The sequence below is a fragment of the Haplochromis burtoni genome, unplaced genomic scaffold (genome assembly GCF_018398535.1).
Source record: "Haplochromis burtoni strain Fernald_Lab_line unplaced genomic scaffold, NCSU_Asbu1 Contig_136, whole genome shotgun sequence".
NCBI lineage: Eukaryota > Metazoa > Chordata > Actinopteri > Cichliformes > Cichlidae > Haplochromis > Haplochromis burtoni.
The window spans coordinates 686,421-700,685 of NW_024582497.1; the positions used below are offsets into that span (position 1 = coordinate 686,421).

Below are 14,265 nucleotides of genomic sequence, written 5' to 3' on the forward strand. Positions count from 1 at the left end.
AAAAAAATACTGAAAGAGGGGACCTAAGTAAAGAAACTTTATAATCAACACATGCATACATATCGGATGATATATGGATCGAAAAGGTCGGCTGCTCCATTAGTGCTTCGGCGACGGTGCCAGAAAAAGCCGCAAACGTTTCTCGTTTCTGCAGAAGCCGCTTCTACGAGACCGTTGTGAAAGTCACATTTTCCTTTTAAATCCCTGCCCTGCACTGTCCTGGCCATCAGCATTAACGCCTGAGCTCAAGGCCGTGCGGATCAATATTAATTGTAGTGCAAGTTGGGTGTTATACTGTAGGTCAAGGCTCCTCTCTATAAATCACCAGCTGAAAGGTGACTGTCTGGGTCTCCACAGGTTCTCCGGCCCTCCCCCCGTCTGTGTGTTAATACTGTGACCTGCTGGTCCAAGAATGATTTATTTACTGCCTCTGATCTGGTAAATATTGACCAGAGCAGAATGTGGGGCAAGAAGACATAAATGTTAAAACAGATATTATGCAAGGTTCACCGCTGATCTGTGAAGTCCTGTTAAAAACGCTTTATGGAAAAAGAAAAAAAGCTTGCAGGCCAAATTGAAGCATTGAGCTTTTCATTAAATTTGACACTCCTAAAGGGCAGATTTTACTTAAAGATTCTGCAGAAGACTGATTTATTTTGAATTATGGTAATTATGGGTAATCTACAAGTTGATCATCTGTACAGTGTCCTTTATAAGACATGATTCGATTTAAATCCAGTCGTGACATTGCACAACTGAACGAACAGAAAATTCAACGCATCTGTGTCAATTTTGTTGTTTCTCTTTTTTAAGGCTTTTCTCTTTTCACCCGTGGCGGAGTGGAAAGATGACCTTTCTGGACCCCTCAGAGGTTACTCTCACCTCCCACATGGTCATCTGCTGCTGAGCTAATGGTGGGTTTGGAAGACCAGACACACACGTACTTGCCACTCACTGCCTGATTGCATTAGGTCCCTGGGGCTGTTTGGAAAACACAAGGTGAATCCAGTCCGCAACACGCAGCGCTCGGTTTATCTCGCCAATCAGTAAGCTGAGCTAGTGCACTCTGGCTGGAATAAAAAAAAAAAAAAAAGATACTGGCTGCACGAGTTTTATATAATCAGTCCAGATTTGGGATCAATACTGGTAGCTGGCGGCTGAACAATCTTGGCCGTCCAAACTCAGTGCACTCCTCATTGGTCTGTCTGACAGCCTAAATGGCAGAAAACAATGTGTAGACAATGATAGATCTTTAAATCTTATCCGCTACTGGGCAGACCTGCATTAAACAGGAGCACCTAAAGTGGTCAATGCATTGATTGATGAGCTAGTGAGCCATTAAAAGGGAGCAGCAACAGAATTACAGTAGGCTTGTAGAATTACACTTAATTTAGTTGGTGCATCGCTTTTGCATCGGCCTGCACCACCTAGTGGAAGGCTCAAGCTGTTCTTATATACAGAAGATGGGCAGAGTGCTTCCAGCTCAACACAGCAACAACAGTCAGTTTCATCATAATCACATTTCACAGATTTGAGCTGTGACACTTTTCGAAGCTGCCTCTGGATGTTACTTTTGTTTCGACTTTTATGCTTGATCTTTGCTTTCAATTTTCATGTGCTGCTTGAAGGTATCAAAACACTTAAAAATGCATCATTTAACAGTAAACCAAGTTTACGCTCTTACCTTACTTCTTTCCAAGCAGAGATCTCACATCTCTCATATTACTTTTTTTCTTTATTACGGATTAAAGAGGATCACGACTGCCTACTACACAAGAGGAAACCTCCAGTGCTGCAACCACAGAAGAGGTAAAAAGTGCAGTTCATCAAGGTGATACTTAGAGGCTGGCCCCAAAAGGGAGTCAGTATAGGGTATGATTTTTTTTTCTCCACAGTTTAGAAAAACTCCTCCACAACAGCTAATCAAGTCAAGAACACTCTCGTGGACGTAGGCATATCATTGTCAAAGTCTACAATCAAGAGACGCCTTCATGAATGGACTTACAGAGGGTTTCCAACAAGGTGCAAAGCACTGGTTACACTCAAGGACGGATGAGGCAGAAAGAATAATAACCCAAAGTATTCTGCAAAAGTAACTCAGGAGTTTCTCACTAGAAAATAAACGGCCAAGTCAGTCATCTAATCTCAGAGTTCTCGACTTCAAACAGTCAAGTGATTTTCATCCAAGTATGAAAAGCAATCCTATGAGTTTGTCCAACTATTGAAACACTATTGAAATCCATGATGCATAATTATAATAATGAATTGTGATCGTTTCACTTGATTGAAAGTCAAGCCGAAACAACAAAATTGTGTTAGTGCCCAACTGCATATGTTTTCGTTTTTTTCCTTTTTTCCACCTCACCTGATCCAAAGTTGTCTGGGACACCGAGTAGTCCTCCACACGCAGCCTCCGCTGATGCCTGGTGAACTGGCTGAAGATATTGGCCAAAGCTCCCTGTGCGTGTGGGAACTGATACTGCAGCGTGTTGTGATGCTTCTCTTTGAGAACGCTGCCCGGAAAGGTCTTCTGGACGAAGTCCTCGACTGGCTTCAGTGCGGGCGGAGAGCCACCGACCCTCACAATCACAGTGTAGCCGTCACCAAATCTAAAAAAAAAAGAGAGGTCATTATGACACATTTAGTGCCAGACAAAAAAGAGAAGAGCCGCAAACAAGCGTGTTAGTGCCAAATAATGATCTCTCCTCTCCTGTGGTCATGCCATAGCGCGACAGAGAACAGGGATGTGTACTAGAACAAACAGACGTGCCAGGAAGGAGAAGGAATATAAATGAAGTATTGAAAACGGAATTGCGCTCATGTTTCCCAGCCATTTCTAGCTTCCTGGATTAAGTAAGCAGGAGGAGCAGGTGAGTCAGACACAGCGAACCGCAAAGCCAGCTCAACTTTAACAAGTATGTTGGTAGAGGATAGAAAAAAATTTATTTTCCAAATTATGTGTGTAACTAATATAAAAGAAAGCATTCATTTGGTTGACAAAGTGCTGCCATGCCATGCTGCCCCCCATAGACTCTTTTAGCATCTTTTTGCTAAATGATTTGATTTCACTGCCTGCCACGTCACTATTTTGGTTCAGTTTCACTGCTCTCAGCAACCTTGCACCAAATGAGAATCTGTTTTCAGCCAGGAAGCTGTGACACATTACCAACCCAGCATCAAGTAGAGAGGGTAAGCCACTATCTGGAGTACAGACTCGAGCATCGAGCGGCTAAAGAGACAGCGACTTCCCTCAGGAAGTTGCTGCAGAACAAAACGGAGGTAAAGGAGATTCATTATGACACTTCTGATGACACCTCTGACGACTCACACGTGTCTTCTGGGCGCTTACATATCCAGTGAACTGTTTGTATTGTTTGGTAACAATTCTGGATATGGTCTTAATGAGCTTGTTTGTTTCGCTAACCGTAAAATAGCAGTGCGTGAAAATAAATAATTAAATGCTTCTCTAATAATCTGAACATACAAACTTTGTCTAAAGCATGCTGAGAAAAACAGCAAAATAAGTCATCATACATGAGAGGGTACATTAACAAAAAAAAGTATGCTCCACTGAACAGTCAGCATGCCATTTTTGAAAATGTGTCAGAATGCAACACCGCTACGAACAATATCCTGGACATAAAGTGTTGGCACAAATGAAAATGGGTCATAGCTAAGCTCTAAAGTTAATTAGCATTCTACATCTTTCCGAATGTGTGCTGTGTCTGGTGAGCACCAAATAAAACTCTGTGCCTTGTTATTCTGTCGTTAGCACTCTGATGACCCATTGTTTTCTGCCTAATTAATTCCCTAATGTTGGATTTACTCATGGAAACGTCCATTGCGGCTAGTGTGAAGCTACATGCAATTAAAGTCAGGGGCTCCCTTAGTGACAATTAGAGATATGGTGAATAAACTACAGGCCTGCATGCTCCCAGAGAGACAGGAAGCAAAGTTCTGTGCTAGTTTTGAGAAATGCATCGCACACCCAGGATGGGTTGCAGCACACCTTCAGTTAAATCATTCTCAGTTGAGGAGCCACAGTCCAGGCCTGATGCAACTTTGCATGAATTATTGATGGCAACTCTTATTTAATACTCATTTTCATTAAGAATGCATAAGAGTTTCTAATGCTCCTTTCAAAAGTGGGTCTTATCACAGCAAGGACTCAGTTAAGCCACATACTGCAATGCTATGGCGCATGCTAGCATGTTGTCCGTCCACAATAACAACAACAACAGCCTCCATCCAACCGGCCGACCAACAGGGAGGATCTGAGAACTGTGCCTGTGCTGTGATCTCCTCAGGGGCTGCACACCACGGGTGATCAAAAGCATCCCCATGTATCTCTAAAACATATTATGTAGTGCACTGCATGTGGATAGTACAGTGGGTGGCTTACAAGTATCAGCGTGTTACTGCTTGGGCAACCCTTTGACCATTCAAGATGTTACTCCACACTGGATTAATCCCTGCTCTCAGCCCTGCTATGAAATACTTTGCTTTTGCTAAGCATCTATTTGGTTCTTTCCACCATGAAAGGTTCATACAAAACTGGCTGTTTCACAGATTAATAGTTTTTAATAGTCAGTCGTGTGAAAACCCAAGTGTACTTATCTTGGCCAAGTGCTGAGCCCAAAGACTAACTGTGAATCTGCTCGCCAAGAGATCCGGTTAGAAATGTGTATGTTTTCATCCCACATTGGCTTTCTGTAAGCTACAGAGGACTCGCGCGCTGTGTTGCGAGTCCTCTGGGTGCTTTATTTATTTATTTGCAGCTTCTAATGTGAAACAAATGTTTTCCTCACAATCCCTGCGTAAGAATAACATAATGTCACCACGCTCTGCTCCTCTAGAGTGTGCACGATCAAGCTGGACAGCATTACAATCCTGTTATTATGGGATTAGTTTAATAATAACCCCACCACCCCGCTCCTCCCTCTAAAAACCTCAGTGCTGTTGAAGATTGTAAAGACTAGAATTTACAGTTAAATTTAATTATGGGCTATGTTATTATGTAAATACAATATATATCCATGCATATAACTGTCTGTCCTGTCTCCCTCCCCTCACCCTCAAACAGTCGGGATAGATGGCCCCGCCCCTCCCTGAGCCTGGTTCTGCCAGAGGTTGCTTCCTGTTAAAAGGGAGTTTTTCTTTCCCACTGTCACCAAGCACTTTTTGGGGGGTTTCTCTGTATTATTGTAGCGTCTTTACCTTACAACATAAAGCACCTTGAATTGAACTGTTCTTCAGCATGGTTACTGGTGTCCCCAAGAGAGAAACTAGTATATCACAACTTGGCTCATTTTTATAAACAACAGTCTGCACATGCATATATAGTATTTCCAAGGATTCTTGGTAACTGAAGTTGCTTTGGTGTCCATTTGTAGTCCAAGTACCATGAGCCTATAACGTTTGACCAAGCTTTCAGGCTCAGCTCATATTGTCAAGTCTGTGACCACAATCTCTGCGTGTTTATTGTATCTAGCAGCTCTCATGATCAGCTAGGTGCAAAAACATTTTTTTGCAAAGATCCAACAGGCCAAGAAAGCATTTAGTTGAACAGTTTACAGTAATGACGGAGATAAAATGCCTTATGAATTATCTTCCCCCCATTCTGTCTCTCTTTGTCTTTCCTTCATTGCAGGAGCAACACAGAAGCTACGGGCAGTACTTTGTGTAAAAAACCCACAAAAACCAAACCAGTATTTCTCTGTTTCTGTATTCACATCAAAACAAGCTATTTAATCTCTGATACACTGTCTGTCTTGGCTCTCCTCAATTAAACTCTGGCTGCGTTGGGGGAAAGGTAAGCTCAGCTATCAACAAACAGAGCTTGCACTGCTTGGCGTGGTCATAACAATGGCGCTGCATGTGTGAAACAATAATTAACTTTAAACTGGCGACATAGAAACTATAAGCGAGATCTGTGCTACTTGGGGTTGAATATAGCTCGCGAGAAAATAATGAAGGGATTATATTTACAGTCATGACTGCACCACTTTGTCACAGCTAATCCTTTCATAATATTTTACATTAGAGATACGATACAGCGGCGCAACACAGCATGGCAGAGCTGCTGTAATGTCTGCGGCGCAGTTCTCGCTTCTTCATTTTCATTATTCTGCCTCGATCCTCTCCTTCGCCCTGGTCCGCTGGAAAGTCGTTCTTCCGTGTAATTTAAAACAAACAACAGCCAGACACAGATAAGGGCATGACAGGCAGGAAATAATTCGGCTGCCTTACTTCATCTGAGGGAGTCTGGAAAGGTCACCCTCACCACTGCCAAACCTTGTATTTGTGTCCGCGGGGTGGGGGGGAACGGAGGGCATGAGGTCACGTTATGGCTTGGGTGGTCTGATGCTTTGATCAGGCAGGAAGTCATCCAAAAAAGTTTCTTAGCTCCTGGAGGAGAAGCTAATAGAGCTCGAGGCAGAGGCTCCATTAACAGTGTAAGGACAGAGGGATGCATGGGCAATCTCTGTCCAGTTAAACTGCAATTTAGGGAGCCATAAAAAATAGAAGTGACAAAAAATATCGAAACCTACTGTAAATTTGAGTCCCCCTTAGCAATTTTCTTTGCCGAAAACAAAACAAACAAAAGGCAAAAGAATAAATCAGCATATTACCTTTCTCATAAAATACATTTCAAAGCCTGTATCAAACATGCATTGTTTATATCCGTGTTTGCTTGCTAATATTCTTTTTCAATTTGCAAAGTGTATTTTCCTGTCTGTAGATGTGTATCCTTGCTTGTGTGCTAACAGAGCACATGATGACACTGCAGTATCCTCATGTTTAAAATTAAGACCTGAACGGGAGCTTCTATTGGCTGTGTGCATGCATGCAGACAAGGAAACTGGGATTTTTAAGTTACTGTTGTAGATGGAATAGTGCGCTGTGGATCTCTCGTACGATACTTAAGAGCATATACACCGATCAGGCTTTAACATTATGGCCTTTTTTAGTGACGTTAATAACACTGGTTATGTCTCCATTGTGGCACCTGGATATATTAGAATATTTTGTCCTGAAAGTTGCTGCTAGAAGCAGGGAAAATGGGCAATCATGAGGATTTAGGCGAGTTTGAGGGGAAACTGTGATGGCCTAACGACTGAGTCAGAGTATCTCCAAACTGAAGCTCTTGTGAGATTTTCTTCATCTGCTCTGATGAATCATTTTACAGGAACAACCTGGAGGAGAGGCTGCTGGTGACATTTTACAGAGCCACCATAGAGAGCATCCTAACGTACGGCATAACAACATGGTATGCAGGGTGCTCAGCTGCACACACCTGAAGAGCCCACTTGTTCAGGAATGGTTTGAGGAGACTACGGCGGCTTTGAGGTGTTGACTTGGCCTCCAAATTCCCCAGACCCTAATCGAGCACCTGTGTGATGTACTAGACAAACAAGTCTAGGTCTATGGAGGCTCCACCTCACAACTTACAGGACTTAAAGCAGTGGTGTCCAGGCCTCGAGGGCCGGTGTCCTGCACGTTTTAGATGTGTCCTTGATCCAACACACTGATTAACATGGCTAAATTACCTCCTCAACATGTCTTGAAGTTCTCCAGAGGCCTGGTAATGAACTAATCCTTTGATTCAGGTGTGTTGACCCAGGGTGAGATCTAAAACCTGCAGGACACCGGCCCTCGAGGCCTGGAGTTGACCAAGCCTGACTTAAAGGACCTGTTGCTAACACTTAGTGCAGATACCACAGCACACCTTCAGGGGACTAGTGGAGTCCATGCCTCAGTGGGTCACGGCTGTTTTGGCAGCCAAATGACAGATCATCTCATGACAGATGGTCATAATGTTATGCCTCATCAGTGTATATTGACTTAAATCAGCTTTAAATTAAACTCAAAGTATGAATGAGTTCAAACTATCACATAGAGTCTTATTAAAAACATCCTTTATCAGTGCTAAGGTGTTATGCATAGGTATATAATAAAAAACTGATCTTAAAATTAAGTAAGGCTGCGCTCAGCGTTTCACTCTACTTCTGCATTTTGGCTTTGTTTGGTTAAATAAATAATGACATGACGTAATTGCCCCGTGTTGTTGTTTATCTGAGATTGCATTGACCTGCTGAGCACCAGATTACATGTAAAACCTTAGAATTTAAAGAGAGACTATGTTACTGTTAGGCGTGCGCTCATATGAAACTGTTACAAAGTTTCAATTAATGATGTCACGTGTGTCCAAATGTTTTCTATGACCTTAAAGAGCTGGCTTTCAGGCTACCAAGAAAAAAAAAAGATACATTTTTGTGATGTCACAGGAAACACTCCTCGACAGCAAAACTGCAGCTTAAAGCAGTTTGTGAGGGGCAGCCAATCAGAGGAAAGTTGCCTCAAAACGAAGGCCCGAGATGAGATAACTATTGAGCTGTGAATCACTTAAAGTTACTGTAGCAGAGTCGTAGAGTAAATTATGGAACTGTAAATGAACACACAAGGTCACCTATGGTGTTACTTTAATTTACCTGTGTGATTGCATGGCAAGATATATCTAAGATGTATTTACAAGGCACTGGCATGGGCTCATATGAAGGCCATCCTGTGGCTTGTAAAAGTTATGTCTACTGCATTTTCAATAAGCGTGAGCTTCATAAACCGAAATTAATAATATTGATAAAAGCGTCACCTGTGCAATTCATCACTTTTGGTTATTTGCTATCAATCCACAATCAAATGTTGCTCATCTTGAACAAATACATATGGATGGGACGTATACTGCACCTCATCTGTGACCGCCAATGTTCTGGCAGGCTAAATGACACCTGCACTGGCGACGCACTGTACACCGTAAAGAGAATTATTTTGTCATTCATCTCCGCGGGTGACATGCACTTAAAAGCCGTAAACTATTTAGTTAATGGCGCACCTGCAGAGCTGACGCAGAGTGAGTGGGAGGCGAGTTTATTGGACTTCTCTTAACGTCAACTTCGGGTGGGGGGATGGATCCAAACTTTTCTACACGGCTCTTGTAAAAAACTCCTCAGCGCTCGAAGCACATTACCTTAATGCATTTAAGGCACTTTGCATCCTACTTTTATTTCATGATGTGCTTTAAGCAAGGAGAAAATCTGACTGGAGGCTGTGGGGTGTGCTTACCGCAGCTACTCGGTGAAGTGGGGATATGAATGATATCAATCAGTGAAAAATCCTGCAAAGGCTAGTCGGTGTCCTTCCAAACTGACAAGATTATAGGGGAGCTTTGAAGCTGCTTTTATTGGTTCCTCCACTTCATTTGGGTTTACTTAACACCTGGGAACCTTCAGACTAGCATGCTGCTAGACTGAAGCCCTATTTACAGCCCCTTGTGCATTTTATACTTATTTATTTCTCCCCATGCCCATCAGCCTTTCATAAATTTCTAGAAGTGTGATTGATTTGAGCGGCTCAATGCCAGGGCAGGTTAAAAAAAAAAAAGAAAAAAGACAGGGTGTTTTTAACACCCATGGTGGAAGATAATGGAGAGGCTACTCGAGATGGCTGCCCTATTTCTCTGAAACGCACCACCCTACCGAATCTTCAGCTCCTCTCGCACACTGACTACGTCTCTAGTGGTCTAAAATGGGCCATTTTGGCTCATTTGAGGGTTGACTAATACGCCAAAGGCAGGGGTGGGTGCGGCAGCAGAAGGGCATCTGTGTGATAAATACACGCGTGCTGTCGAACTAAAGGGGGCAGTGCTAACAAGGACTTGGATGACTGGGCTGAAAGCCTCGCCACCTTCGTAGAGAGTCGGGAATAAATAAGAGTAATAGGGTGAGAGGCTTCTGAAGGAGAAGAGTCAGTCGGGGGAGGTGACGGGTGGGAGCAAGAGTTGAGAATGTGGTAGGGGTGAGCATGTATTACATGCGAGCAACAGGGGGTCAAAATGTGAGTGCTGCCCCCGTGGAGAGAGATCTGCACTCCTCTCGAGGGTTTGTGATGAAAAAGAGATGGGAAAATGGGACAGGGAAGGAGCTCCCTCCACCCCCCCAGATTTGCAGGTCATCCGCTCGCGCCGTGTGACAACTGCGTGCACCACCATTACAATGTCCCCACCCCACCCCGTACTTCAACCCCCGCTGGTCTGACTGGCAGCTGCTTGTGCACTTGTGAAAAACAGCCCCTTCATTTCCCCATTAGAGCCAGAATGTGGAGGCATATACAAAATGATGGCTATTCAAGGGTGAGTTGTGTGTGTGTGTGTGTGTGTGTGTGTGTGTGTGTGTGTGTGTGTGTCTCACAACATGACAGCACAAACATGTGGCAGGATAGTGACGAGAAAAGAAAACAGAGAAGACATTCCTTAATTGCCTTTTCAGTCATTAACGGGGTCCCACACCTCATGAAACATTAATTACAGCAAGCGCAGCGGAGATAGGGATGCTTAATTAGAAATTATTCACTGCGTGGCGAGAACTGAGCGATAGCATTTCAGCGGCATGTAAATTGTCCATGTGAGATCTAAAATAAAAGTGCCCCCCCCACCCAATAAAAAAAGGCAGACGTCACGCTTATCTGACTTTCCTCTCGTTCGCTTGTCTTGTGAAGTGAGTCCCTTTTACCTGATATCACGTGGAGTTAAGTAGGACACGTGTTAATCCTCTGTCCTCATCCCTCGTCCATCCCCTCTCCAGACTCCACCCATGCTCTGGAGGCTCTTACCCGTCCTATACTTCCTGTGCAGTTCATGCATTATTTACCCCACCCTGCCCGTGCCCCTACCGACAGGATGCAATTGACACGCAGGATCAACGAACATCTGGGCGGGCCTGATTGCTCTCCCTCTCCGGTCCTCTGCCTCTTAGCTCCTATCACCCCCAATTCTCACTCTTTTTTTTAATCACCATCTATAATCTACCTATTCCCTCCCCGTAGTGATCTAAAAGCCCAGATGTTTTGTATGACATTAACATACTTGATGGGAAATACCCTTGACACCGGTGACCCCTCCTTGCTCCTGCAGGCGTTTCTGCTAATCCCCCGCACAACTTGAAAAATGGTCTGCTCCACCCCTCATCCCAGGTGTATTGATCTTTCCCTGCACCCAGAGATTGCCACGACATATTCCTGTCATGAATGCAGTGCTTGTGTGTGTGTGTGTGTGTGTGTAATGTTCTTCCAGTTACCAGCTTGCACAAAGGAGTGGTAATAATAATGTCACAACACTGTAGCTAAGGTAATGGATTGGCCTCACTGTTACATGCAGGGCTCGGGGCGTACGTGCTGGACTTGGAAAATGTCAGATGAATATCAGAGAGCAGACCTGAGCGCTAAGAGTTAACAGCAGGGGATATCTATGATGGAGAGATGTAAGAAACCCATTAAAAGCCCTGACGAATATCAATGGCCGCTCACGCTGTGAATGAGGACAGAGACGACGGAAACAGAATGTGCGAGAAGAGAAACAAACGTGAATTTGAGGTAATGGCGAAAGATCTGGAACGGAAACGCCAGCCCTGCATACGTGACTGCGTCTTTTCAGGTAAAATCAATACAGTGCAGCCAATATGGAAAATAAACGACTACTTAGTCTTCTGTCTGAATATATGAGGTTACAGCTTTCACGGTTACTATGGGTAAATATCATCATAATCATGATCGCAGATGTGTATATACTCAGCAGCCACGTTTTCTACACCTATACCTTGTCAGTACCACTTTGGACCCCCTTTGCCTTCATATTAGCCTCAATTCTTCACAGCATGATTTTGGTCCATACTGACATGACAGCATCACACAGGTGCTGCACATCCACGACGTGAGTCTCCTCTTCCACTACATGCCAAAGGTGCGCTGGAAGCAGCCATCAGAAGATGGTACAACATACCATTACACCGCCAATAACATGATGCTTTCATGTTTTTTATGCCAAATTCACGGCAGCAGAAATTGAGAATCATCAGATCGGGAAACATTTCTGTAACCTTCTGTTGTCCAATTTTGGTGACATTTGGAGAGGTTAAAAAAAGTGTTTCTTTGAGAAATATCTCAGCTTAAAGCAGTCTGTCCATATTCTTCTGCTGTCTGATATCAAGCGGCACAACTGCTGCTCAGTGAATATGTTCTCATTTTCAGACTCTGTAAACCCTAGAGATGGCTGTGTGGAAATATCCCACGAGATCAGCAGTTTATGAAACACTCAGGACCAACAACTCTCTTCAATCACCATTCTCCTCCATTCTCACGCTCGGGATAAACTTCAGCATCCCGTCTTAACCATGGCTGCATGCCTAAATGCATTAAGTTGCGAGCACGTGGTTGGCTAATTGGATATTTGTACGTGCAAATGAAAGGGTATACCTAAAGAAGTGGCTGATGAGTGCGTATATGGAGAAAATTTAAAAGAGAAAGACTACATCAAGGTATGAAATGAAGGCGATGAGAAGAGAAGGACGTCACCATAAACTGGAACTCTACGGCTATGGGTCGTTTACAGCATTAACATGTGTTTATTTTTACCTGCTAAATCAAACATGATTAACTAAGCAAACATATTACAAATGAGTCATTTCACATTTATGATGGAATGAAAAACAATCACAGTAACAGTATTTCTGTCATATCTATAATCTGTCAGTCAAATCATCCATGACTTGGTGTATTGTGTTTCGTCTTTTTTGGCAGAGTTTGTAGCCTTAACTATACAAACTGCAATCACACACTAATTCTTCAGATTATCATACATTATATGCATTACTGCTATCAACACTGAAGTTTTAGTATCATCAGTACGGTCAGCCCTGTCGACTAGCAGCACCCTGACGAACATGCTGCCTAACATTTGTAGCATCGCAGCACGAGAGCGAATGTTCATTTTTGTGGCTCTCCTCTTGAGCTCCTTCTTAATGAAACAATCCAAGTAGTACAAGCAAGGTTTCTCATTCTTCCTTAAAAACGTAAATCTACTCCTATATTCTTTTTATTATCAATACACACGGTTTTGTGTTATTTATATACACAGTATAAATAACAGAGCGCCTCAGTGGGAGACAGCGATTTCTTTCATCTCAACTCAAGTTACTTCAAAGATTTTTGCGGTTTATTTCTTTCTCCTCTTCTCCGTCTTTGTTTTAGTGGCAAAAACCCCCAAAACATCCCTTACCTGCTCTTCAGATGCTGGATGCTCCCGAGGCACTTGAAGCGACCGTTTACCATGATGGCCATGCGTGTGCACAACGCTTCACACTCCTCCATGCTATTGAAAGAAAGAGAGGAGACTCGTGAAGTAGCAAAAACAAATAATTGTAAAAAATGCCTTTGTCTATGTCTTTAACTTTTGAAACTCAGGTCAAGATCACACCAAATGTGAAAATCGATGAAAACTTTAGATTAGCCACGATTTTTTAAGGATCATCTTTAAATTACACAACAGTATACGAGGCATTCAGGGTAACGAGCACCAAGTTTGGCTAAACATTTGATCATGACCATCATTGTTAGCACCCAAGTTAAAAAAAAAAATATTGAGAAACCATATTGAGTAATATCTCGTATGAACGGGCATGGAGAGAGCTGTACAACATCACAGTGATGACAGAGATTTTTTAAAAATTACTCACTTCATGAATCAGTCTTAAAATCTCAGGTTTTTAGCCAACTCTGCTCCAACCATATGGGTGAAGATGAGAAAATAATGATTCAAGGGCACAGGTCAAAGGTCAGAGTCACACAAATTGATTAAAAGCTTTAGTTTCTATTTGATCATCTCTAGACTTTAAAGCAATATAATAGTGATTGGAGGACATGAGCACTTTCTTTGTTTGAACTCTTTAAAATGCTATTTTTTAATGCAACATTATACGACTTCACAAAAAGTTTAATATGCTACTCTAGGTTTCTATTAACACTCCTGACATCAGCACAAATGAGTCATGAAAACGATGCAGTTGTCATTATTGGGGATCTCCATATAACCTATGCTGACATCAGCTTAAAACATCAAAGTGTAAGTACAGCCCCTTCCTTTCAGAGGGGGCGGCGCTCTCTGAGTGCTCTTGTTTTGGACCACGTGGACTCACACCTTCACTCACCCACTCATGTTGACTCCCAGTTCAAATTTGAGCATCTAAAGCGTACAGCAAATTCAGCAATCAGAGGGCGACGAAGGGCCCATCTGTAGTTCTCACCCTCTAATTTTTTATCTCGCTCGGCGTCGCGAGTGAGCACGAGTCATTTGTATCCGGGGCAGAACCTGCGATGCCTTTCTGAGGAATGACGCAATTAGGATTATGACTTTGTAAAAACCTGGCGAGCGCGCCA

At 43.0% G+C, this 14,265-nt stretch overlaps 1 protein-coding gene across 2 annotated transcripts in view; it reads right to left on the minus strand.

Annotated features, from left to right (window-relative positions):
* Window positions 1-14,265, minus strand: part of LOC102294278 (phospholipid-transporting ATPase ABCA1) — a 184,842-nt gene that overhangs the window by 6,361 nt on the left and 164,216 nt on the right. For both annotated transcript variants that reach the window (XM_042224376.1, XM_042224377.1), the window contains exons 48-49: window positions 13,109-13,201; window positions 2,366-2,609 (exon numbers count right to left, since the gene is read on the minus strand). In XM_042224376.1, coding sequence (XP_042080310.1) covers window positions 2,366-2,609; window positions 13,109-13,201 — 337 coding nt within the window. The remainder of the gene's footprint in view (window positions 1-2,365; window positions 2,610-13,108; window positions 13,202-14,265) is intronic.